The sequence below is a fragment of the Lampetra fluviatilis genome, chromosome 50, assembly GCF_964198595.1.
Source record: "Lampetra fluviatilis chromosome 50, kcLamFluv1.1, whole genome shotgun sequence".
Lineage (NCBI taxonomy): Eukaryota > Metazoa > Chordata > Hyperoartia > Petromyzontiformes > Petromyzontidae > Lampetra > Lampetra fluviatilis.
The window spans coordinates 2048627-2075712 of NC_136324.1; the positions used below are offsets into that span (position 1 = coordinate 2048627).

Below are 27086 nucleotides of genomic sequence, written 5' to 3' on the forward strand. Positions count from 1 at the left end.
CTTCCCAAGCAATTTCACAGCTTGGAACTTACAGCTTGTGTAGTACGCTATATATATTACACAACTTTGTAATACAAATTTCATATCTTGCTTTGGTAATAAATGAAGTCATAACGGGTATGCATTTATGTCGTTCATTATGTACCTTCATTAAAATACTTAAATACTCCGTTGAAATATATTTTAAAAAATCTGCTCGTACTATGCAGTGGCAGATTTGAACTCTGCTATACAAGAGCAGCGTTCCACTGCCCTAAGGTCGGTTTGTTCTCGGCACAAAAGCATTGGGTTTATATTTTTATCCCGAAAATTTAAGTTCCCAAACTTTCAGAATTCGCGAACCCACTTGGGTAGCCAGGTAATTTTCTGGGACCCATGCCCAATGAGACCGTGAGTGAAAAACTGTGACAGGCGCTGAAGGCGAAGACACGCGGGAGGCACAAAGTAGAATCCCTTGCCAAGAAACTGGGTGATCTTACAGGTTAAGAGCGCAGTTTACAGGGTGATGGTGTTACAGAGTACAGCTCAGATTGTGAAGGTGTTACAGTGCAGCAATGTCTACCTGTCTTACCAGCTATACTGCACAATTGTCTCTTTCTCTGTTATATATATACAGGTTGGAGCACATGGTAGCGCTCTGGTCCAGACTTTTAAGCACGAGTGGGCGACTGCATCTTTGTAATTTATTTCAGATTCGTGTAAGCCTCGTAAGCGATCTTTTGTTTTTGTCTGTTTTTTTTCAGGCCAGAGCTAGCTACGGATGATCATAATTTAAACGACCGATTTGAACGTAACATGTTTATGTTTCACCACGTTTTGTTCTGCGATCCAGCCCAAGGCCTCCTGCGACACAGCAGTGGGGTTGTAACCCCATCATGTGGCGATGTCTGCTGGAGATGACCTCACAACCACGACCAGAACGAAACGCCGGCAACATTTGCGACGTGAAGTAGCGTATTATCGCTGCAAATCACGATTCTCTCGAGCAAGTTGTGCCCGCCTGTGAAATTGGTACATTATGCTGAAGTACAATAGTGCAGGTCTGTAAAAAGGAAACTAAAATCCATAATTTTAATGAGCGTGGCATTTCACCGACAACGTGCTAATATTATGTAACGCTATGAGCGTGCGTATATGGTCTCCCCCAACACAAACATACACAACACAGCAGCCCTAACTATCTCAGCCGTAATGGATAACGCTCAAATATTAAACACAAAGCTGCACATTTTCTTGGAGCAATTTAGCTTGATGGTGATGCACACAAATGCAGGAACTTTTTTTCTCTGCGCGACAATTTAAGCAATTGTGCGTTCAAACTTCATAATCCCGCAGTGCTTTAACATACATATATACCACACATTCCATTTAGAGGACAGCATTAGTCAGGGCAAAACGCTCCAAACAGAGGTGTGTAAGCTCAAGGTGCAGCCCTGCAATTCCCTACTCAAGCCACTGCTGATGGAACATGCTCCACTAGAGGGAGCTCTAGAAAGTCCACGATATTCGGTCGTTTTTCCTACTCTTCCACCCTCAGCCAATCATTCTTTTGAAGAGGTGGGAAGCAACCCAAATGGTACTATGCACTTTTACCCCAGGCACTTCTGGACATCTGTGAAAAAAAGAGTTGTATAGTTCATCGGATTCCTCCTTCAGCATAAATAGATATTCTGACTTTGACAAGCGACCTGCCAATCGACTAGCCATTTATACTGCCGGATGAAGGGGAAAGGTGGGGAGGGATTTGCTAAACTTGCCATTTGTTTCAACTGCCTTGCTGAAAGCTCATACCGGTGACCACTGGATTGCAAAGTCCGGTGTGATAAACATTCCACCATGCTCAGCATATACCATAGGCCTTATTGTACTCACAATACCCCAGACATCGACGGGTATTGGAGTGGCTCCCGTAAGCTAAAATCAGCCTGGCGAGAAATACAAAAAATAATGCATGCCACATAATGGAAATTCCTCCACATACATGTGTCTTCAATATTAAAAACAGTTTGAGTGGCTCCTTTGCAATTCAACAAATATATGTTCATGTCTGAAAGCAGGCATGCGATATAACTATCTCTGATAATGTAAACTTTTTTTTTAATTACTAACAAACCTATAATGCGGAGGGTTCGTTTTTCAAGTTCTGAATTGACAAAATTTTCCATGAAATGTTTTCTGGATGTTTGAGCAAGGCGCAAGCGAAGCGCAGGTTCTCAACAAAAACACGGAAATAAAAGAAAATGTTAAAAAGTCAAAAGCAATGTCCTGCTCAAATGACCGGTCAGATGGTGCTTATCACCCTGTTTGCAGCCCTGAGCCAGTTGTAGGACATTCCATGTTCTCATGGCGGGGGCAGGCAATCCATAGGCCAACCTCTGTCAAATTCCCCACAGAGTGGTACTTGTTTTTATCAACCGAGGAGGAATGATGGGCTGAGTCAACCTGCAACCATCTGATTGCGAGCCATTTGCTCTACCACTGGAGTCAGCTGGCCAGACACACGTGAACGTTTCCCCCACGTTACAATTATTGTCGAAAAAAATCTGACCATGTGACAAGCAAATATTCTCACGAGTTTTATATTTAAGCGTTAACATAATCTCCAAACGTAACGGCGATCGGTCAAAGGTGTATTGTGTTATTAAATAATATAATACATTTGGAAAAGGGTGGTTATAAGAGCATGGTCAGATGTTGGGGGTTACGCGGAAGATGAAGCGTGCGGAAAAACAAAAATGAGAATGAATAAGCTCGAACATCTCCAGAAGCGCGTAACAACCACGAAAAAAGAATCAGCCGGGAGATTCTGGCGAAGACCTGCCACTCTCTCAACCTCCGTGTGCCGTGGTGCGTCAACAGTGCCATGGTGGAGGTGGAGAGCGTCGAGACTTGTACAACCACCATTTTTACAAGACCAGGTGTCTGTGGACATCGGGGGAGCCAGCGGGCAGTGCAGTGGTTAGCGCAACTGTGCTTACGAGCCCAGCGGCACGAGTTCGATTCCCACTCACGATCAATAACCAGGGCCGCCCATAGGGGTCGGTGGGGGGCCCAGGGCAAATCACACCGTGTTGGTGTTGGCCCCACAACGCCTTCAAACTAAACCGGAAGTATTACTCCTGACACTATGACGTCGAAGCGGGTGCCCCCCCCCCCCAAAGCACGGGGCCCAGGTCAGTCGCCCCGATTCGCCATACCCGAGGGAAGGCTCTGGCGCAATCACAGTGGCAAACTTTTGTACCGGTTCTGAGCCTCCCCTCGGTCGACTCAGCCTCAAATGAGTACCTCCTGACATTGTGTTTGGCCACCCACCCCCTCGCGTGCCATGCCGGCCCTTTCATACGGTGCTCGCTAACAGCATTTGCACCAACAGTCTGTTCAAGGCTATACTGGGGATTCTTTATTTAGGGTTTTTACCTCTCTGGGACTGCTATGTAATTAGAATTTCTCAATAGCAGATGACACCTATATGGACACCGCACATACTATAGCATCCATTAGCCGCCATGACCAATCCATTGTTGGATGAATGCCTCCCAAAGCCACCGCCATCCTCTCACCGTCCGTGATGCAGTAATATAAATGCTATTCACATGTAATATTTTGCGCGGATAGTTAAGCCATCGAGTGTGCATAGCAAATGCATGTGTGAAATAGCTTTTGGCCGATTCTTTTAAATATTGAATGCCTATGAGCGCCTATATATATGGAAAAAAATGAGGTGGCGGGGGAGGGGGGTTGCAATGGTGATTGCCTCAGTATGCATGTGTAGAGTAATATGACTCGGAGACCATCAAACACAGGTTACCCATTTTGCCCTCTGCACAATTATAACGGAGAGCAGTGGAAAATGCGTTCAACCCCACAGCTGCAACCGAAGGACATTTCAAACGAGTTTATTTTTAGAGAAGGCACGCCTTGTGCATGACAAATTATCCTCCTTTGGTTTTTGTATTTTTTTGGGGGGGGGGTGGGTGGGGTTAAAAAATTAATTGGAGGTGACCGTTTGTCGTTTAAAATTTTAAACACTTTGGGAGCAAAAATTACATGAAGACCGAATCCAGCCTCCAACGTAATCGTCGTATGAGAATATGAGACAGTGGTGATTTGGTGGTGATGGTGGTGACGTGATGCTATGCGACATTAAATTGCGTTCTGCTATTTAAAGGCCAGTGTATTACATCCATTAAAAAAGTTTGTAACTTGACTGTAGATTGCTCTGGAAAATGTTGAAAAGAAGTCACCCCAAAGTTATTTCATCCTCGACTCTTCCGCCTCGATCTTTTTTTTTAAATAATAAGATTAGAGATGAAATGTTCTGCCAAAGCCATCTTGTCAAAATTGATTTCCGTTTATGTGCATGCACAACACATCGTCCACTCTGGATGCACTCGGTGCACTTGTGGATTTGAGGATAATTGCAAATGAATCTATGGGACAAAAATGTGTACATTAGCGGCTCGTTTTGAAGTTGCCAATTAGTGTTGTGGGAGCCGACCCAAAAAGCCAATCACTTTGTTAGGCGACAGGCACAATACCACGATGGGTGACCTGGGGAAACCAAGCGTGAGACACATAAGAAATGTGGGACATTCAAATACAACACTTTGTTTTGTTAAGCACATGCATTGGACCACTTCACGAATCACCATTCAATATTGGGGTCAGCTTAAACAAACTGGATCACGAAACGCAAATAAGGATTTTGGTCATCTCAGCGTGTACAAGGTCTGGACTCTATTCAGCAAGGCATCTCCTTCAAGCTATGGAAAGGCAGTTAGTCTTATGGTTTTTCGTAACATTAATGTTATATCACAAGACATTATTAATATACCACACTAAAAAAAGGACAATTGTCACAATAAAAAAATTAATTACTTGGATGTATGTTATGAACTGCATTGTAATATTAAGCCACGAGTAAATTGCTCGTGCAGAGTAATACGACTGCGCAGGTTGTCGCGGGTGAGCTGTGAAGCTTAAACGACGTCAGATGGTTTCCAGCAGGTTCGGGAACAAGTGCGTGCGCGCAAATCAGGGCACCGGTCCTTGTCAATCAGATTGTCAGCCGGGACAGGACCACGTTCAATTACCGACGCAATGCAACTGCGTCACTAGGCTCCGTTGTTCCGCGGTCGGCCTTTTGAGTACGCTGCAGGAAATGTTGAAACGATTTAAATTCACGAGAAAAAAAAAATATCTGATAACCCGTTGTCTTCCGCGGACGACGTGTGGCTGTAAAGCTTACATATAGAGAGAGTAATACTTGTAATTTGTAATTATTTGACGCTATAATTACACTTGTTTACCCAAGGGAAGCCTCACGGAGTCAGAAGGTTGTCTCGAAAGGCGATTTTGCCGCACGTTCAAAATCTCAATTGACTAATTCGCTAGTAATATTTTATAATTGGGATGTGTGGCCAATACCATTCACATGGTTACATAGGGGGGGTTAGCTATGGGAGGTAATTGGAAAAACCTGGAGGAGACCCATGGAAAACTGGGGGAGAACGTACAAACTACACTAGGAAAGGCCCCCCACCAAGTCTGGAATCAATCAGACACCCTTCTCGTTGCGAGGCACGAGTGTTACCACTGAGCCACCCCTGCATCACCCGGCTGCTCATGTGGACCGTTCTTTTACCGTTGATAAGGCCCAATTGTTTCGCCATGAACGACAGTGGCTTCATTAGCCACGAGCGCAGGGGAAGGGTGCGCGTTAGCCGCCGAGTGGAGGTGTGCGAAGTCAACAAGAATTCCGTGTGCCTGTGCGCAAGCTGGGGTATCGGTCGTCTTGGATGCTACAACAGTGGTGTAATGGGTAGCGCTCTGCGCTTGCAAGCCAAAGTTTGCCGATTCGAATTGATCTCCCGGCGTGGCAGTCGAAATAATGGGCAAGGTTCAGAACACCTCTCCCCACCCACCTCTGCGTACCCAACAGTTCAATGTGTATATCGATCAGCAGGTTCGTCAGCATGTATGTATGTATGTTGAACCTGTTTCGCACCATTAGTAGCCAACCGTGCGAATCGGAGGTGTTTTTGGTGGGGTTAATTGTAGGTACTCCCACCCTCTTCCAAGACGTCTGGCCAATGTTTAAGGGTAGGCCAAATATCACAGAGTGGAGGCTCCCTAGACACTCTGTCTGGTCGGAGGCCCTTCCAGCAGCAACGGCGTGGGCGAGCGATTGCAGGGCTGCACCTCTGCCTCTCGCCTATCGGTCTAAGCGGAGCGAGTGAGGGGACACACCTGCGACGGGAGGCCCCGCCTCTGTCTCTCGGGGGACAGCACGTAGGCCTGCTGCGCGTAGAGGAAGGTTTTGTAGCGAGGTTTTGGGGAAGCCGTGACATTGCTCTGGGAGAGGCTAACCGTGATCTGGAGAGGTGGGAGGAGAGGGAGATTGAAGCAGGAAACATGGGGGAAAGGAGAGCGGGGAAATGGGGGGTGGGTAGAGGGGGGGGGGAATATGGCAAGGGGGGTGGGGGGGTGGAGGGCGCAGGGGAACAGCATTAAGCAAAGCGCGGGAAAAAAAGGCACAAGGAAGAAATGCGTGGGGGAGGGTGAAATGAATGGGAATGTTGCAGGGAGAAAACAAGGGGACATTAAAGCAAAGCATAATAAATAAATAAAGCAAGTGTTCACCAGAAAATGAGCGCCTGAAAATTACACTGCTGGAGGTACATTAGGCAAGCATTTAGAATTAAAGCCGGAAAAACAAGTGAAAGTTGAAGCTAAATTAATTAGAAAGGGATGAGGAAGTGCTCAAGGCAAAGCGCACGATTGGGTGGCTAAAGCACTTCAAATTATTATTTTTAATAAATGCAGCTTTCAAGCTGCTCTCGTTAGCCCAAATCCGCTCCCGTCCGTGGGCTCACGAAGAGCGAGGATGAAATTACATTACGGAGGGAGGGGAGGGACCTCTACACATTCACCTTCAGCCACTGAAAGTCGGATGGCACACAATCGTGGGATTAACACAAAATCCATTCTTGTCGCAATCTCGGCGCATTACTGGGACAACGGTAGCAATCACATAAACAAGTAACTCCAAAGTACAATGAGGAAAGTTAAAATGGGAACGGAAGCAGTAAATTAGTCGCTCGAAGCCTTTTTGGAATAACAGTAGCCACAGTGGACGTCTTCCCAATTATTGTAAACTTAGTAGTCAAGCAAATCATCTGGACACTCTCCAAGACTTAGTTTCATATTGCCTGTCTTTTGTCTGAAAGCGTTTTTTGTTATATCTGTGTGAGTCACAATCTACTGATGGTCTGCGGCCCTAATGAGTACGCCAATGCCTCTGCGTGTGTGCTGGGCATGCACGCTCGCTTTGTGTGACATCGAAAGGAGGAGGGCACTGCTGATCAAACACCACGGGAGCCCACGCAACGCTGCCAACATACACACCGCACGCGTTTCAAGGTCCACGGGTGAATGTGCCGTGTGCGTACGTATTAATGGGTGGGAAACCTTCACGTGAACGCACACGTGCATGGCACGCGAACTAATTAGCTCGTGTGAGTCTTTGAGCATGCACATCCGCTAGGCCAATTATCTCAACCGGTTCTGGGCCTCCCCTAGGTCGACTCGGCCTCAAATGAGTGCCTGGCGCCATGTGTAATCATCGTCACTGGGGAGACGAAGGCGGTCGTGTGCCCTGCCGGCCTTCATGGACGCTCTCTAATAGCGCATGCGCCAAAATGCCTGTTAGCGCTACGAGGGGGATATTCGTCTTGTGCCAGAGCTGGCAAGAAGTTCCATTCCCAGCCAAGGCTAACACAAGTGACACGTGGCATCCAAACTTGTCTTGGGCCTCCGCAAGGTCGACTCGGTTGTTAATTATTTATTAGTATGGCAAGTAAATGTCAGCACTGGAGAGACAAAGGTGGCTGGGCAAGGTGTTTACTACACCACCCCCTCGTGCACCACGTTAGCCTCAAAAGGTGCTCACACAGATGACTTTCCTCAAGAGACTATATGGCTAGATGGGAGGTATCTGACTTGTGTCTGTGTGTGTGTGTCATATGTGTGTATATACAATCCCAGTGACCCAAGGTTGAATTGCTGACCATGCACATCAGTGGTAGGGAGTGTCTGAACATGGCCTGAGCTTTGTATGACAATAGAAAGACAGAGATGGCTGGACAGGTGACCGGCCACACAAGTGGTAGGGAGTGTCTGAACATGGCCTGAGCTTTGTATGACAATAGAAAGACAGAGATGGCTGGACAGGTGACCGGCCACACAAGTGGTAGGGAGTGTCTGAACATGGCCTGAGCTTTGTATGACAATAGAAAGACAGAGATGGCTGGACAGGTGACCGGCCACACAAGTGGTAGGGAGTGTCTGAACATGGCCTGAGCTTTGTATGACAATAGAAAGACAGAGATGGCTGGACAGGTGACCGGCCACACAAGTGGTAGGGAGTGTCTGAACATGGCCTGAGCTTTGTATGACAATAGAAAGACAGAGATGGCTGGACAGGTGACCGGCCACACAAGTGGTAGGGAGTGTCTGAACATGGCCTGAGCTTTGTATGACAATAGAAAGACAGAGATGGCTGGACAGGTGACCGGCCACACAAGTGGTAGGGAGTGTCTGAACATGGCCTGAGCTTTGTATGACAATAGAAAGACAGAGATGGCTGGACAGGTGACCGGCCACACAAGTGGTAGGGAGTGTCTGAACATGGCCTGAGCTTTGTATGACAATAGAAAGACAGAGATGGCTGGACAGGTGACCGGCCACACAAGTGGTAGGGAGTGTCTGAACATGGCCTGAGCTTTGTATGACAATAGAAAGACAGAGATGGCTGGACAGGTGACCGGCCACACAATTCTCTCATGCTTCACATGTGATCCCAAAAGTCTCTAAGGCTATGAATGTGTGTCAGCGTTAATGTGTGAACGTGTGTGTGTGTGTGTGTACAAAATTCCCACTCTGCCAGTAATCTCAGTCAGTTGACCCATGACCTTCCAGCGATCATTCAACACGTCACAAAATTACACCTAACCTAGCAGAAGCTCTGCGGTGATGTCACCGTCAATTAGTGGCAAACAGCGGTTGTTGTTGTCTTGTGCGCGCGTGTGTGTGTGTGCATGCCGAGATCTTGGCCATGTCACGTGGCCTCAAAACGCACCTAATCTGGCACAGGCATCGCACCGGCATCAACGTCACATCGTAACAACATGATGGCTAGTTGTCATTGTTGTTGTTGTCGTCGTTACTGTTGTACATGACGCTGTTAATAGGGCGCTCACCAACGGCATGTCGCCCGACAGCGCCGCAAGCGTGAGTGTGCGTGCGTGCCCCCAGCTCTGCTCACCTGGTGGGTGTACCTCTGCTCTGCCTCCGCCCCGGCCGGCGCCACTGCCCGTGGGAGAGTCTCAACCTCTCGGATGGCCTCCATTGACACCTGCTTGGGGAGCACTTGGAAGAGCGACGTCACGTACATGAGAATTGACTTCTTGTCCGGGTGGGCCGTCTCGACGTCTGCGCACGGGAGGAGGGAAGCCACACAGCCAAACTTAATCACAATGTCCTGTGGCTGCTGCAATTTTTCTTTTTAAAAAATATTCTGCAGGACACCGGTTTATTGCATGAAATTATACGGTTAAATATCCATGAAAATGTATAAGCTTGAACCAGCTGGTCTGAGGCTGGCATTTTATAAATGTTTTTTTTAATCTAACTTAACTCGCGTAATGTGCTCACATTCTCTGTTCTTCGCCCGCAAGCCTCGGTGTTTAGACGATAACCGGTAAATGAACAAATGAAAAGCTTTCGGCTGTGAAATCTCAGCTTTCTTTTATTTTCAAGGAACAGTTCTTGATCTGAAATGTTTCCAAAGAACCATAAGTTTTATTTCCTATGTTTTTAAAAATGTTTTCATGATAAACATGAATTACCTAACACAAGGAATAAAAAAAGATTGGAAGCGCGAAAAAAAGATTGGAATCGCGAAAAAAAGATGTTACGATCGAATTGAATTTCCCCCCTCCCCCTCCACCCCCCGATGTCAAATTTATGTTTGTCAACTGCATGGATTGCTAGCGCATTAGATCTGTGAAAGCTGCATTTATAACAATCATGAACCAATTATTATTTTTTTGCAGCAGACTAACACGGAAAAAGTATAACGTCATGCATCACAAGATAGGCCAGTAATAAATGTGACTCTAAAGATTATTGATCCAGGAATCCCACATCAGAAGTCAGTGGCTTCACAAGATGTCTCTGATTTAATAACTGTACCTTTTTAATATAAAAAGAAATTTCCAATTCCTCCCGAATCAATCCATTGTACAAAATAAACAGTGTACACCATATGTGCGTGTGTACGTGCGCATGTGTGTGCGTGCGTGCGGGTCTCTTCGTGACAGAGACAGCACCGCTGGGAATATTTGAGGTGGGCCCAGCATTGGATCTCCGCGTGCTCAGAACACTCTGATGCAAATCCACGCGTACAGTGCAATGGCCACAATTTTTCTGATTACCGTATTTTTCTTGTTACTGGGATGGGTCAAGCAACATTTTACAAACAAGACGAATATTGTGCATTACCAACATGAATTTGCAAGTGCTCGTAAAATAAGCCACTGTGAATAACAACTAAATTGGAAAATAAGGAAATGCCTTTGCAAGGTAGGTGATCTATTATGACAACGTGTATTTTAGGACCAATTCTGTTTTTGTTCCAACATTTTATTCTTCCAAAGATGACTCAACGGAGTAGGCGTTAATGATATAGGGAAGGGTTTCCCACAAGGAAACGTCATGCCATTTTCAAAAGGTTGTGTTGATGTGTGGATTATATTTGAGTATATAAGGTACCGCTAGCTTACTGTGTGTGTGTTTCACGTGGTATATGTCACGGGAACGGCGAGCTCACGAACTATGAAGAGGTAAAGGGTACAGGTGCAGCCCTGGCAATTCTCTCTCAGACCACTGCTGGCGGAACAGCCTCCACTAGAGGTAGCTCTAGAGAGTCACTCAATAGGGTATTTGGCCTACTCTTCCACGTTAGAAGAGTTGGGAGTATCCACACTTTGTACATACCACTGCAGATGCCAATATTTATGACAGGAACATGATAATAGTTACTTTAAATGCATTACCATACTTAAACGTGATCTTTTGTTATATTACAGCAAATATTGCAATTGTAAAAAACCAGACAGATCCAAAAAACTGTTCGTCTCCCTAGCGCACAGCGAACAGCGGGTGTTAGAGAAGCATGCATAGCCTTATGCAATAGATTGTTTTTCCAACTTCCATACATGTGTTCAAAACCGCAGATTAGCACTATTAGTGAGTCTGCAAACCGTAGTCAAATTAACCATTAATGGGGCACTGCTCTCCTTAAATATTCAAACAAGAGATAACAAGGCACCGGCAGACGCCTTATATATTTCTTTCCCCAATTATTATTATACTTTCTCCCCATGAGAAGGGTTCGAGAGAGAGGACATTAACAATAACACAGACCGCGAGCCTGTGCAATAGAAATTCACCGGTTACCATAGAAGCGGCAGCTCTTGCACTAATCATCGGTGTAGCTGTCTGTGCATGCTAAAGAGCCAACGTTTTTGGACCACGGGGAAATGGGTGTCATTGGGGTGCAGTGATGACTGCAGACTGCGAGCTGCAGGTGTGTCATCGAATGGCTGCGTATTACTAATCTGCCTAAGGAGGCGCAGAAGAGGCTTCCGTGCAAAGTCATTCGTTAACTCTTCTTCTTCGATGGGCCTTTGGGCCTGTGCTCAATGATTACGACGACGATGAACAAAAACATTTTAAAGATGCCCTTCTTACCTTCCGGATCCAGAAGGCGAGCGATATTCAGATGGTCCTGGGCAACATTGAAGGCGTTGTCGAGCCTCTCTGTGACCGTCATCTGGTTGGCAACGGTCTTCCAGTTAAAGAGGTCAGGCCTGTATTTCCGAAATGCACAAAAAAGACAAAAACATCATCGCGAAGTCCTTTCACAGTCTGCTGGGGTTCGGTACTACAAGTGGTGCCTATTAAGGGTGGCATGGTGCACAGTGGGATGGTGTGGCACACACACAACGCGCCCGGCCGCCTTTGTCTCTCCATAACTGCGGATGTGTACACGCTGCACCAGGTACTCATTTAAGGTTGAGTCAACCTAGGGAGGGACCAGGACTGGTTCAGACAACACCCACCACTGATGTTGGCCATGGCCAGGAATCTATTCAAAACTAAACTAAGTTTATGTTGAAACTAAACAATAGCTGCTAATCTCATTCATTTCACTGGGTTCGTAGCGCAATTATAAAACCACTGCACCGTAACCGTGGGATATAAATGCACGTGTGCATATGGCAACATTACACTATGTAACACGATTTTTGTTCCTGGGTAGTAAGTGTTTTTTTCTAATTGCTTATGCCTCAAAAGTATAGAAAATGGCAATTTTTTCCCACAAACTGCTTTTGTGGCCAGGACTTTATGTGAAGGAATGACACAAATGCACACCACGTTCTCTCATTGACAATAGGTACATTTCAAAATATCACTGTCCTGGTCACAAAAGCAAAGTTTGTGGGGAATAATAGACATTTTCTGTACTTTTGAGGTATAAGCAATTATAAAATAACAGTTACTACCCAGGAACAATTATTTTTTTGTTACACAGTGCTATCACACATTACATTAGGATCCTTCAAAAGACAAAGCGATAAATCAAAAACACATCTTTACGTTTCAAATCAGGAAAATAACAATGCTTCCTGATTGCATGCACTACTACCTATAACAGGTTTACGTACATACACAAACAAATACACCCATACATAGAAAAATAAAAAGAAATTTGGTTTAATGAAATAACGGCAACTGTCAGCAAGCGATACCAATTCTGAAACCAAGTCCATGTTATCCGCCCGAGCCGTGGCTTCCCCGGGCAAGGTTTTGCTCAGTGCGGAGGTGCGACACTTGGTCTCGGCCATTAACGCGAGCGCAATCTATCTCCTCGAACACAACGCTCGCCAAGCATGCAAAGCATCCCCTTCTCGTGTTGCCAGCCAAGAAAACGAGCAACCTTTCCGTGGAGGAACGACTCACCGTCCCCCCCCCCCCCGACATCCGCCACACGTGCCACACAGGACTTTGGCCACATGGTGTTATTCTTCTTCCGCGAGATAACAGTGCAAGCGTCCGCCAAAAGCAATATTTGGCGCGGAAAAAAAAGCTCGCTTGCTTGTCACGGCTTTCACGACACCACCCCCCCCCTCTTCCCCATTCGCTGCTTCTCAATCTCCCAGTCCCTCGCTTGGTCGATGCCAAAAAATCACCGTGCCTTGTCCTGCTCGTGCAATGTCCGGATGCACTGATGACCTGGTTCTATAGGCTTCTGCAGACGGTTGGTGGTTGCGATCGGAAGAGAAATGAGGACACAGACTTAGAAAGGGCCGCTTCTAAATTAACGGCCGTCCGTCAAAGCGTTAATGTTCCGCTTCAGGTCTTCCAAAACAGAAATTGGAATGACAATATGATAAATTACACCTGTTTGATTTAATACCCGACTCTTGATTGGCCTGACACTTATGTTTTACTTACGTGTGATTTACGACAGCAGAAAATGTACAATAATAATTTGCAACCCTTTGTCAACCCAGAGGCCCACAATGAAGGTCTCCCTGCGCTTTGTCAAATCACGGAGGTTCTTTGAGCATACTTCACAGCGCTGGTTAACTAGCGTGTATTGTTGAAGTGGGGGGGGGCTGCTTAAGATATCACGAACCACTGACGTTAGTCGTGGTTGGGTACGGAACACAAGTGGGTCGGATTCGTCGTCCAGAGAAGCCGGCTGCTACTATAAATGTCCACGTGGTGATGAGCCACTTGGTTGAGTTATGGTTTGTGACCAGGTCACTTCTGAAAAAAAGCGATATAGCTTAGTGGGCCTTAGCTGGTCAAATAAAAAAAGTTTAGTTTGTGTTTGTCGTGCAGTGTACTAACAGTTATGCCTCCACTCCTCTCCGAAAAAGGCATACGAACAATTATTACTGCTCACATATCTTCTTGGTTCTTTCGGTAAAGTCACGTAGAAGGGAAATAATAAAATAATAAAATTACAACATAATAAAATTATTTTAATTTTATTATTTCCCTTCTACGTGACTTTACCGAAAGAACCAAGAAGATGAATCCCTGCAGTCACGACAGCTTTAAATCGAAACTGCTCACATAGTTCATCTTTGTTTACTACTTATGGTTGCACTCATGTAACACTTGCAATAACTATTTATAATAATATTTGGAATGGCTGTGAATTGGCACCTTCTTTGCATGCAGCATAGCTGCGTTGCTATGTGCACACATTTCTGAAGCAAGCCAAAAATGAATCTCAATTTTAATGTTTTATTCTTGGGATAATGTATTATTCTGGGAAAAAGGAGAGAAAAAAAATCCGTATTAACAGAGGCAAATCTTTGCAACAGAATGCATTATGATTTATTCACACGTTCAACTGCAGTGTATTATCTGTTAACCTCGCACCTGCCTTGGGTGCTCTCAAGGTTCATTTGCAAAAATATAAATAAACGGGGGCCCAGGTTTTACAAATAAATACCAAATCCAGCGACCACCGCAGGCACTTTGTCAACATTGAAGAAATATCGATTTCATTACGCGTCTTCAACACCATTTCATCTGAGCATCCAACGCATATGCTGCCAAGGTAAAATATCTCTACCATAAGCCACCAAAATAGGGGCATGTTATTTTGTGTTGGAGATCGCAAACTGTCGTTTCGCGGAAAGTTTTATTTCTTACATAACATGGTAGTCATTTATCAACTGGGAAGCAGAGCACGTTGAACCCCTTAGTAAAAATCCATTACCTGGAGCAAATTGCAATCGTGTCCTCTCAGCAGTGCAAACAGAAAAAAATGCTCATTGTATAGCCTGGCATACTTTAAAATAGTCTCAATTCTGCCTATGAGCTGTCTCTCTCTTGCACACTCTCTCTCTCTTGCCCTCAATTCTTGCAAATGTTGACTCGGCACTTTAAATCATGAAATGCATTTCAAACTCACTGACATGCATTCACAGCATTTCCTTTATAGCATGCTCCTTATGGTGCTATTGAGGTGACCCGCTGTTTCACAAATAACAGGTTGCCGAAGAGAGCCCGAACAACAAGATGGACAAACCTACTCCCTGAACCCAGGTGAACATTTTCCTCAAGATGCCCATCTCTCCATCTAATATTCTGCATTCATCACCGCCAACTGCATTTCTCTGGAGAATGTGTACATTTTAATGTCATTTTCACTGCCAGCACTAATCCCCCCCCCTCTCCCCCCATTTTCATGGTCTCCTAAAAGGATTTAATTTTAGTTTTTATTTTAACAATTTCTGAGCACAGGCCCAAATCGGAGGTATGCCACACCTCTGGATTAGCACGGTTGGCCCCGTACCGTGTGAAAGAAGTTCAACATACATACAAAGACCCCAAACATCAATGGCTAGCGCTAAAACGAACTTGAGAAGTCTTAATAGATAATAAATTGGCAGGTGCGTGGGGAACTTGTGGCGAGCAGGTGAAAATAGCGGGAAATTACGTAATACTTATCAGGATGAAGTCTCAAACCTGTAGGCTAAAACAAAGACTTGATAGCATGTGACGGCGTTTTTATTAGAGATGACAACTTTGGGACATTTCAGGGTCACCAAAAAGGCAGTTGACCAAAATCCCAGACTGGATGTAACAGTTTCCACTGCTCGCCATTGCACATTTCCCATTAACGCCTCTCTCTCGTGCAAGAGGATACCACCTACGGTTAGAACGTGTTCAAGCAGTCCATGAAACGAAAACAACTCCCATGGCCGCTGGTCCTATTTTCTGCCAGCCCTATGTTGTGCTGCGCCATGGCCATCCCCCGACGACCGCCACCTCTAACCCCGAACGCGGGAACGGCACTCGAATCCAGGCCAAGTCTCCGCAGTTATCGGCTAAGGCTGAGGCATCGCAAAGCTGCTGAGTTTTGTATGCCTGCAGCGTCCAATTCAGGGGAACAAAGAAGAATAAGCCTCCTCCACTGCGTACACACAATGCATAAACCATGGAATTATTGCTCGCATTTTCCTAAAGCATTTTGCGGATTAACTTATATGCGGGCACATGTGCCAATCAGCTCAGGTCTAATTTTTGTTTTGAAAAGTTCCAAAAAGTAGCGATGACAATGAAAAGGACGCTGCAATTATAACTCATAACTCTTGACAAGAGGCCACCATTCACTTTGACAGAATAATAAAAGTATCAATTAATCAACATCATGGTTAAAAAACTGTCTCAAATGAAATACAAGGAAATCAATAGATGCTGACAAAGCAAAACAAAAGTCGATATTTCAGCCAACAGTCTTTGAATTTGGCCGATGAGTTTGATGATAGCATTCGACAAGTTTCAAATCATTATTTCAGTATCCAGCAACGTTCTAATACCCCTTTGCATTCTTGCAAACAACTAAGTGATGTTGACGCAGGAGCTAACGAAAAAAAAAATCTGACAACAGACAACGCTTTGCGACGAGCTGGCGGCCCGATTTTTCTCCCGTGTGCCGAGTTGAAGGAAAGGGGACCCCCAAAAATCTCCCACGACTCCACGTTCCCAGGGGTTGGCTTCAGCAAAATGGCAAGGGAACATTGCCTGCTGAGGCTGTAGGATGTCTTCACGTGAAATGCAGCCAAATGGACTTGAAGGGCAACGTAAGTCACCACAAGAACAAGTACAAGCCTTCGAGCACCGACCGCGATATTGCGTACTTTTTTTGGTTGAGTTTTTTGTTACGACTGAATTGGAATATTTTCAAACTGGGCTCCAAGAGAACAAAACTGGCCGGGCGAAAATGTGAAAGCGTGGAATAAATGAATGTTCTGCAGAGCTTGGAATGCGTTGGACAGAGCAGAACGCATGGGAAGACTTTGGCTGCATGTGCAGTTACAGCTGTGCTGGACAGCTCCGTGAATTAAAAAAAACACCGCCTAGCAGGACACAAGCATGGGCAATTTCATGGACATTTGCAGTTCTCCACTCTGTACGTAGCACGCAGCGAAGCAAGATGTATCATTATTTTACCGAATGTTAATTTCGTCCGATTTTATTGTGGAAATGTGTTCATCACCAACAGTGAGGCAAAATAACACAGGCTGTGTGTTTCAGACATTTCCTCACAATCGGTTTGGTTCAGCATCTCATTTTTATCTTCATTTATTTAAGATCGGGGCACTGCGTAATGATTAGCGCAGTGGAATTGCAATCCAGATGAGGCCGATTCGATTTAATCTCCCGGCGAGCGGCAGTTGAAATCCGGGAAAAGTTGATCAAATCCCCACCAACCTCCATCCATCCAGCAGTATGGATGGGTACATGTGACAGTTACAGTCGAGCGAGCGTGAGCCCACATCGCGATGTGCTCTGGGAGGGACTTGCCACCCACTGGCACCCACCTGTAGCTGTGTATGAGGGCATTGAAGGCCAGCCCGTCCGACCAGCTGGTGGTGAAGTTGACGACGTTGACGGGGCGATAGTCCCGCGTTGACTGGCGCACCCAGCCCAGCAAGATCTTCTCGCTGTTCGTCTGCTGCAAGTCGGCCATCACATCCTTCATCACATCCTTTACCTGGCGGAGGGAGACAACGGGCGCAAGGGCACGCGCGCGCACACACACGCGCAGGGAAAATGGTGTTATAGCACGAAGCCAGCATAACATCGGGCAACTGCGTCCAACGCAAGGCTGCCTCCGTACAACAACAGGGGAGAAACATAACCCCACGAGCTGGTACACTGTGATCACGAACGGAGCGTGTTCAGCCTTGGGCCCCTTTTACTGTCATCCCTGCGTGTGGCAGAATCCCAGCGGTCGCCAACGGGACATTTTTTTGTTCGCCAGTGAACCGTCCGCTACTGCTGCAGCTCAATATCCGTGGCTTGCCACGCCAGTAGCCGACTGCTGTGGTAATTAAGCGAGGGATTACGGGGAGTGGAAAATAATGGCGGCGCGCACTCAGGTGACCTTGCAGCCCGATCACGTGGGAAAATACGGTGACGTTGCAATCGGTGTGACATATCTGGAAAGTGCAAAACTGGCGCAAAATTAAACACAGTTGTAGCCACTTTAGTCGAGTCAAAGTGGTTTCCTACTGCAATTAACATGAATGCAATGCTCATCTCATTTTTACAGCCCTGAGACAGTGGTGGTAATTCTACATTCCTAAGGCGGGGGTGAGTCTATCCATAGAACAACCGCTGTTAGCGGCTCGCAAAGTGGTACCTATTTTATCGGGCCTGGAGGAATGATGGACTTGAACTTGCAACCTTCCCATTGCAAGCCACTCTACTGCTGAGGCACACGTGGGTGTTATGGCAATTGTTGCAAACAGCTAAGTGATGTCGGCACAGCAAATAATAAAATGTGACGTTTATAATGACGTTTATAATGAGGTTGTGATTCAGGGGTTTAATGTGCTGCGGGTTTTTTTGTTATTGTAAATATGTAATCAGAAAAAAAATTAACAACAGCTGAAATGTTTATGGTTGTGGTGCAAAAAACACCCCCTACAAATTTTAAAGCAGAACACTCAAGAGTGAATTTACCGGGTAAACAAAACGTGCATATATGTTCTTATTGATAATATTCTCAGCGACGAGTTTGTTCGCGAGCGATGAAAGTCTCTTGGAGTGTTGCACACGACTGTCTGTGCCTGGAGCCCAACACCCATTTTCACAGCTTCGTGTCACAGGTCAATGGAAGTAGTTCTTTTTTTTACATTTCCCGAGAACGTGTAACAAAATGTGGCATCTCCGAGTGTGACACCATAAATACCTAACAAACACTCAGCATTGCTTGACCCAGCGGTGTTGTGAGACTTTATAACATTATGGGTATGATATAAATGCAAGTTGTTGTTATAAAATGTTTGGGATTTCAAATTAAAATCTAAAATAATTACGGATGAAAAAATAAATCTCGCCAAGATGATTCTTCTCCAACCGGAGTATCTTTCATCTCTGGATATTTCGACAGCCTAAATCCGTTCTCGTCCCGGAGGTCCACATGCCACCTTCCTAGGGTAAACCACTCAGGAGCTCCCAGACTCTCACGATTGGTCTCGTGATGGGTGCCAAACTGTCTGGAGATGAAGTTACTACAGTTGGAAAAGCATCATCTCGGCGAGATATTTCCCTTCCCATAACAGTGGAGCTATCAAGTTGCTGTTCTTGCTGTTGTTGCTGTAGAAAGTTTAAAAGCTGGGAGGTTGCATCACCCCATCATTCCTCAAAAATCAATTAAATGAGGGCCCCTTTTTTTGGAATTTATATCGCTGGGTCAGAATTGCCAATGGAGAGTGGCATTACCCAATGCTTGCCTGAGCAGGGATATACTTTTGTACTTGTTCCTGTTAATTTGTTTAACGGAGCAGCACCCTATTTCATCCGTCTCGTGGCTACACGACACCGACCGCTCCCATCCCAAGTGGCCTACAGGTCTGCGGGTCTCTCTGCAGTATAGTAGCCGAGAGAATATTGTGACAACTCAGCCGACATACCACGTTTAAGAGAGTGCTCAGTGTCAGGATTAATGGGGAGTTTTGACTGCAACCGTACATTTTTTGACAAACTCTCACAACGAGATAGACATGGTACCACTGCACGGACAGCAAATGTAATCGAGATAAGGAGTAACTGTTTTAAATCCAGGTTGCAATATGGGTCAGTTAGAATATAACGCAGCCTAATCTTTAAGATTCATGTCGCGCAAAACAAAATAAATGCTTCCGACACAGCAGTCAATTATGCAGTACACAGTCACCACTTTTAAAAAATCAAATTGAAAATTCACTCCCGCAGGCAAAAAATAATAATGTATTGAATCTCAAATACATAACACACGGTTTTTTTTTGGTCTCGGACTGGATATTATGTGTAACATTTTCTCTTGAATAAAACTAATGCCTTGGCTCAATTTAAAATATTACTTCCGTGGCCATAATAACGAATGATGAGTCTAAGAGGTTTGCGGACATGGCAAAACCCAAACGTTCATTGTGAAAACGAGGGCCAAAAATGCACGGTGAGAAACATGAGCGTGCGACTGTCGAGTTGCGTCTAAGCACCGGAAATCCGCTCGCTTCAACCAATTTAAATGAGTGTGCGTGCCCCAAAATTAGTTTCCTCTCGTCGCAAATATTTTGGACACTGAACTCCTCAATCCAGAGTTGGACAGCGCAGTTAGTCCATCGGAAAGTCGCGTGTGGTTGGGTAAAGTGTGGCTGCTCCTGTCTCTTCCAAGGCATCTGGCCAGCGTAGAAGAGTAGGCCAAATACCCTCGAGAGAGGCGGCCTAGAGAGCTCCCTATCGAAGAAAGACCCTTCCACCAGCGGCGACGCGAGCAATTGCAGGGCTGCCCCTTTACCTTGTACTTATGAGTTGGCCAGCTGAGCAAATACGCTCATGAAATATAAATGTTGTCTCCTGAAAATTAAGAGACAGCGATCGAGCCAGCTTCCACAAATGATGTCATCGGTTTGGCAAGGCAAGCGCCGCCAAAGCTCCACGTTCAGCTATTTTTGTTTGTGTTGTATATTGGTTCCATTAATAAGAGCAATAACATAATTAGAGTTCTTGGCTCTCGGAATTCACCACGGCGGTCCACACGAGGACACGCTTGCCGAGTGGAACTCGCCTCTCCCAGAGGAGTCTGTCTTCTTAAGTACTCGTTATATATTTTCTTGATTAAAATATAAACTACGCAACCAATGTGCCGATGTGGTGATGCTGATGACCAAAAAAAGCCAAACGAGGTGCTTCAATGTGTCACGGGAGTAGATTGTGAAAAGGTAAATAGTATTTGGAAGGCGAGCACGAGAGAATTAAAAAGAAAATCCTGAGATAATCAATCTGACTAATGGAGATGTTAATGCACGCTTTCAATCAGGTATTCAATTGAATCGAGCATTTTTGGGTCACATCTAACAATGCATAACCAAAATAAGGCCAGGTAAATTTCGGTTAAAGTCATTATGCAGCTATCGCATGAAACAGCATACATTTGGCCTAAAAATCCATGAAAGCTCTGAATCCCTGAAACCTTTTCCTGAAAATTCTGATAAAGAAAATGCATCGGCGAGCAAAGTGGTAGAGTACACAGGGCGCCGCGCTATGAACCCAGCAGCCTGAGTGGGATTCCTGGCCATGGCTGACATCAGTGATGAGTGATATATATTTTTCGAACCGCTCAGGGTCACCACTTCACCAACCCGAGCCGACGAGGCTTGGCGGAGCATGAGGAAGCTTTCATCTGTCAGTGGATTTGACACGTAGAGAAAAAAATGCTCTGGCAAAAAACCAGTCCATGGAAGAACATCATTATTCTTTGGGTCTTTCGGTAAAGTCACGTAGATAGGTTCAAAGAAAATAACAAAAAAACGACAACGTTTCGCGATTGAAACGTCGTAGTTTTTTGATATTTTCTTTGAAACTATCTATGTGACTTTACTGAAAGACCCAAAGAATATGAATTTCTGCAGTCACGAAAGCTTTAAGTCAAGATAGAACACCATTAGTCAATATTGAGCACTGTGTATTTTAAAAATTAAAGAGGCACTTCTATAAAAATGCTGAATTCTCTGAAATGTATCCGTAAATTTCCACAGCCCACTAGACTTCCCTCCAAGCGTGAGAAACATACTGTTCCATCGATTAAAATCAAGGGATACTCATATATGCGAGGTGTAGTCAAGGTTGGCAGAATTAATGTATTGCTTCCATAATAAGTGAGCTGTCAGTTTCCCTACAAAATCAGTCTCCAGCCAGACCAATACATCACGAGCAGCCATCACTTGGCAGCCCTGGAGGTCTTCAACTAAGATGTGTCTAAGTCACTTCATCGCCAGAATGCAGCGGTCCTCAATCCGTGAGTCAAACGTCGTTCAGTGGGGCCGGCGAGGGAAGAGCGGGGGGGGGGGCAGCTGTTGCATGATAACCGTGCAGGAGAAACCTTAAATGTGCAAGTGGAACGCCGGTGCCATGTTGCAGTGGCCTGCACGAACACCGCGTTGACGAGAGGCATGGACGGCAGAGATCGGTTGAGCGATTCACGCAGCCATGGTGGAGGAACGGGGGGGGGGGAGTGTGTGAACCAATGGTTTTGTTTGAGGGGGCAGCCAAACCAAAAAGTTTGAAAGCCACAGCGTGTCAGGCTGCCAGGCTGCATCACGTGTTGACCCGGACGTGCCTCATTAAATTCGTCGCATCGGCTTGAATGTTCTCGGTGTCATCAAAGCGATTTTTTATCCCTCACAAATTGCGTTCGTGGCATACGTTTTGCCACAACACTTCGCTCGCGACAACTCGCAGGGCACCGACTCACTCCCGGTGGAAGGGACTCCACTAGCCAGAGCTCTAAATCGTCCCTTTAGAGGGTATGTGGTCGATTCTTCCACGCTTGGCAGGACCTTGTGGAAGAGGTGGGGGTGGGTACCCAAACTTTACCCAACCGTGCCAGACGTGGCGACCTGCCAAATGTGATGTACTGCCGGGTGGACGTAGCATTGAGGAAACTTGCCCCATCGTTGAAACTGCCGCGCCGGGAGATTGTAAAAGGCATGCAGTGTTCCTAACCATTACACCCATGGCAGCGCGTCTAAGTGTTTTCGCACTTCAGCAGTCATGTCATATTGCGACGTGTGCACAATATTTTTCGTGAAATAATATTCATAAGGTCATTTTAAACAAACAAAAAACCCATTCAGTTTCTATCAAGGCCTTCAACTGCAATACATCTTTACCTGCAAACTTTTTGACAGGGCCTCGTGTGTTTGTTACAGAAATGAGTTAACACTCAACTTGGCAGACCTAAATGTTGATCGACTTAAGTCGATTGCGTCGATGAAGGCTTGTTCTACGTTCCACGAGTCACTTTCATGAAATATTAAATCATATCGTTTATACTGGTTGCCTTTCCAGTTCTTCAAATAGACAGATGCTTTTTAATCACCACAAACGTATATTAACCGCAACAGTAATCCGCTCGCAATCTGTTGCAAAAAATGAGAACGTTCACAAAGCAGCTGATTTGCATTTTTTTGAGGAGAGAGAAAAGCAGCGGCAAAAAAAAAATGTTGCCCAGCGAAGGAAGCCAAACTTGAATACTTGACATAATTAGGTGTCGTCGCGGTTACTTTCCCGGCAATGGCGGCATCTTTAATTCATTCGCAGAAACAGCCCGAGGAGGTATGAACTAAAGCCCTGAGCACTTATGAGATGGCTACTGTTGGGGGGGGGGGGAAGAGAGAAGGATGGAGGCTGATGAACTGCATGATATGCATGAAGCGAGAGAAGCGACTTCCACTTAGTGTGTTGGGACCTGCCCTGCGCTCTGCCTATTTTCGGCAAAACCATCCCCTGAGATAAAACCCAACGCTGCTGCTAGAATGGGCTGAGGAGAAATATTCCAGAGCATTAGTCTCCTTCACATTAAATGCGGAGAAGGCGGCAAGGGCCTGGGCAACCCCCCCCCCCCAACACTTAGCTGATTTGGCTCAAGTGACTTGCCGGGGTACGGGAGTGGTTTACAATACCAGTTATCTGTTAAATTGCTCTTAAAATGAGCAATCCAGTACAAAGAGGGTTTGGTAGTGGTGGTGGTGAAAAGAAAAAAAAGTGTTTAGTCTTTTGTGCTTCATCGCTGTACATTTCCCAGCGTGTCCCAATCTTCGTGCCGGCATCACAAGCGAAATTGCACCGCGCTGATATGATCCGCACGTGGAACCCGCTGGCTCATGCCCCGGGACTGTGGATGCCACCTCCTTTACGCACCGGTAATCGATATTTATTGAAAACAATGCCAGAACTTGCTCATTGCAGAAACTGGCTGTGTTAAGATGGCAAGAACGTGTCTGTCCAGTGCTCGGCGAGCTGCATTGGCTACCAGTTGCCAAACAAATGCATCGTAAGGTGGCACCTCATTACACATAATGTGCTTCCCACAAATTAACACCAATATCTTGCTCATCTCGTCAAGGGGCATAAACCATCACGTGAACTTGAGTCATCCCTGGCAGCTGGCGTTTGGCTAGACAAAAACAAAGATGGTCACCGCATCGCGCGCTTTTGCGGCCGTCTGGAACGCTCTTCCTTCCGATATTAGGAAACCACTGGCAGCTGTGCACTTTTAAATCTAGATTTCAACCTAATTTCTTTGGAGCTGCTTTTGGTGTTTAGTTTATTGTCCTTCCCTTCCCACCTCCGATTAGCACGGTTGGCTAGATACGTATGGTGCTAAAGAAGTTCAACACACGTACATACGAAGATAAAGGTGCAGCACCGAAATTGCTTGCGCTCATGCCCACTGACGGCGGAAGGCCTCCACCGGAGGGATGTCTGGATGATATTTGTTCTACGCGTCCACACTGGCCAGACGTTGCGTGTCACTCCCCACCACGACACCCCCATCACACGTGATTTGCTGATCAACTTCACTGCGGTGTACCCATTTATACTGCCGGGTGGACAGAGGCGGGGAGGAGGATTTAGAGAGAGGGGGGAAAAAAACGTGCACGATCGTTTCAAATGCCGTGCCAAACTATGGGATCGAACCGGGCGACCTCTGGATTGCAAGCCCAAGTGTGCAAGCCATTACACCACAGACTACTGTGGAGATATCCAGAACGTCTTAAACTATTCAGCTAATCACGACCAGATCCACATCATTTGTCACAAACTGAAATTGTCGTCCTGTAAAATCTGACACGGTCTTAGAGTGCTCAACCGTATTTTAATCAACAAATCAGCATGTCAGCCTGCAGAGAGTGTCCATCATGCACAATAATCAAGTAACAAAGGACGACGGAAAATAATGTTGGTGGACAAGCAGTGTGCGTGCGAGTCATCAACCACTCTTCACTCGTGCTTGTGAAAAGCTTCCGTCAAAACAGCGAGGCGTGACGATACTTCAGAGAACAAAGCAGGTAACGGTAACGGAAAGCATTTTCAAGTGCCCATCCATATTATTATTATTATCCAATTTTAAATTGATGACACATTTCTCCGAGGTTGGACTCGATGCCATACATTATTCATATTGTTCACTGTCAGCGAAACTCAACCGCGGGGTTTTGTGTACGTTTGTTTGGGTCATTGTGAGAGAGAAAAAAAACGTAGAAAAAACAAATCAGCATGACAAAAATGTGCAGGAAATAAATTGCTCATCCAAAAGTGATTCCGTGGGCACATGGCACGCCACATGCATTACAATCGCGTGCAAAAAATGTACAACTGTTCGTGCCAGTGCCAAAACAAAGATGTACAGTGTGCTCACGAAGAAATGTGCAATGCTTCAAATTCACATAACAATAACATCACCTGCCCGAACACTAAAAATGACGAACACCCAGAGAGACAAATGGGTCAAAAGTATGACTGGCCTCAGAAACTGAGAGCTGAGATTTGAAAAAGACATTTGGCTATGACTATAGCGCACCACACAACCAACAAAGGCACGAGTGATAATTCTCCCAAATGCTTTCGGGTTGAAACGTGAGTGTCCAATGTATCGGACGCCATGGTGAAAAACACACTGAGTGCAGCCATTAAATACATCGGAGAGCTAGAGAGCAGGGAGCCCAAAAGCCGACACACAATTTTGACGTGGCGACAACCTCCCTGGCATTCTGTTTTGGGATTCACCGATCCGGGTTGCAGCATCCATCCAATGCTCTCATTTGGAGCTTGAACAAAAAAAAGTCACGAGCAGTGCGTCACACCGAATGAGTTTATACGGAGAGTATCCCGCAAGTCTAAGCTCCTTTCCCAAAGTAATTATACTCCTGCGAAGTCTCGAACGAGGAACCGATCGAAGATCCAACGCAGGAGATATGAGCTGGCTTCAGCCCGAATAGAAGACAAAGTGCCCGCGCTTGTAATTGGGTTCGAACACGCGGCAGGTCCGGCTATTTCTATTATAAATGTAAAACGTAAGAGTCGCCCGAAATTTCAGTGCGGTGACGCACAATCCCACTCATTACATTGCCGACTTACCACTGCCCATTGTACGCTTACACAGGAGGTACGAACGCTACGCATTCAGCAACGGGAAACAACCAAACCCAACGTGCAATTGAAATATTTTGGCGGTTGCTCTTCAAATGCCACACGAGAGAGTGTAAATTGAAATTCCAGTGTAATGGGTCAATGAAAAAAAAAGTCCATTAAGACTAAATTGACGGCTTCACGCTGGGCTGCGACAAGGGGCGACCCACGCCAAACACAGACATCAATTGCCACCGATGTTCAGAGACCAAAATTTCAAGCACAGGATGGTGGGATTGTAACAAGCTCACAATCAAGCACACCCGACACCCTCCATGAACATCAACGGCACATCTTATCCCAGCAGGTCAAGTGAATTCTATCACAAAAGCACCACATGCACATGATTACTTTTCGTTTCGACACCACGTGGAAGAAAATACTTAAGCGATGTGTAATTGTCACTGTGTTTGTTTCATTTATCACTGCATCCCTTCCCACTAGTAACCTCATTACTGAGTGGTAAAAACAAATAATGCGTATGTTTTTTATGATTACCCATTCATGCGAATTGAGTAAACTACCCCGAGCAGTTGATATATGTGTATATAAATTCAGCCCTGCACACAAAATATGAACACGTACCGTATACATATTTTGCCAATCTGGTGCCATCATTTTCACCGCATTAGCTTACATAATTAAAATGAAGAATGTGTGCATTCAAATTAGTGTTAACTGATAAAACGTGTCGTAAACTTTTCAAATTAAATTGCTGAAAACAAATAAATACATTATGAATTTGATTACATAAACCGTGGAAGTTATGAATATGTAATACATTTAAATCCAAAACCATGAAAACACAATGTAAAATCTGACATTGGGGGTAAAAATCCAATAAGTCCAAGAATTAACCCAACACTCATTCCTACTCCATCAATAATATCTTATCAATTACCTATTCCACACACAAATCGAAAGCATGAAGACACCTCCATGTAATTCCAGAGGCGGAATTGGAAGCT

At 45.4% G+C, this 27086-nt stretch overlaps 1 protein-coding gene across 3 annotated transcripts in view; it reads right to left on the bottom strand.

The window, feature by feature from the left end:
- LOC144948610 (dystrophin-like) overlaps positions 1 to 27086 on the bottom strand; it is a 639922-nt gene that overhangs the window by 434560 nt on the left and 178276 nt on the right. For 2 of the 3 annotated variants that reach the window (XM_078878206.1, XM_078878207.1), the window contains exons 7-9: positions 17478 to 17650; positions 11815 to 11933; positions 9326 to 9492 (exon numbers count right to left, since the gene is read on the bottom strand). In XM_078878206.1, the coding sequence (XP_078734332.1) occupies positions 9326 to 9492; positions 11815 to 11933; positions 17478 to 17650 (459 nt within the window). Of the gene's footprint in view, positions 1 to 6249; positions 6376 to 9325; positions 9493 to 11814; positions 11934 to 17477; positions 17651 to 27086 lie in introns of all 3 variants that reach the window. The other variant, XM_078878208.1, reaches the window with a different exon arrangement.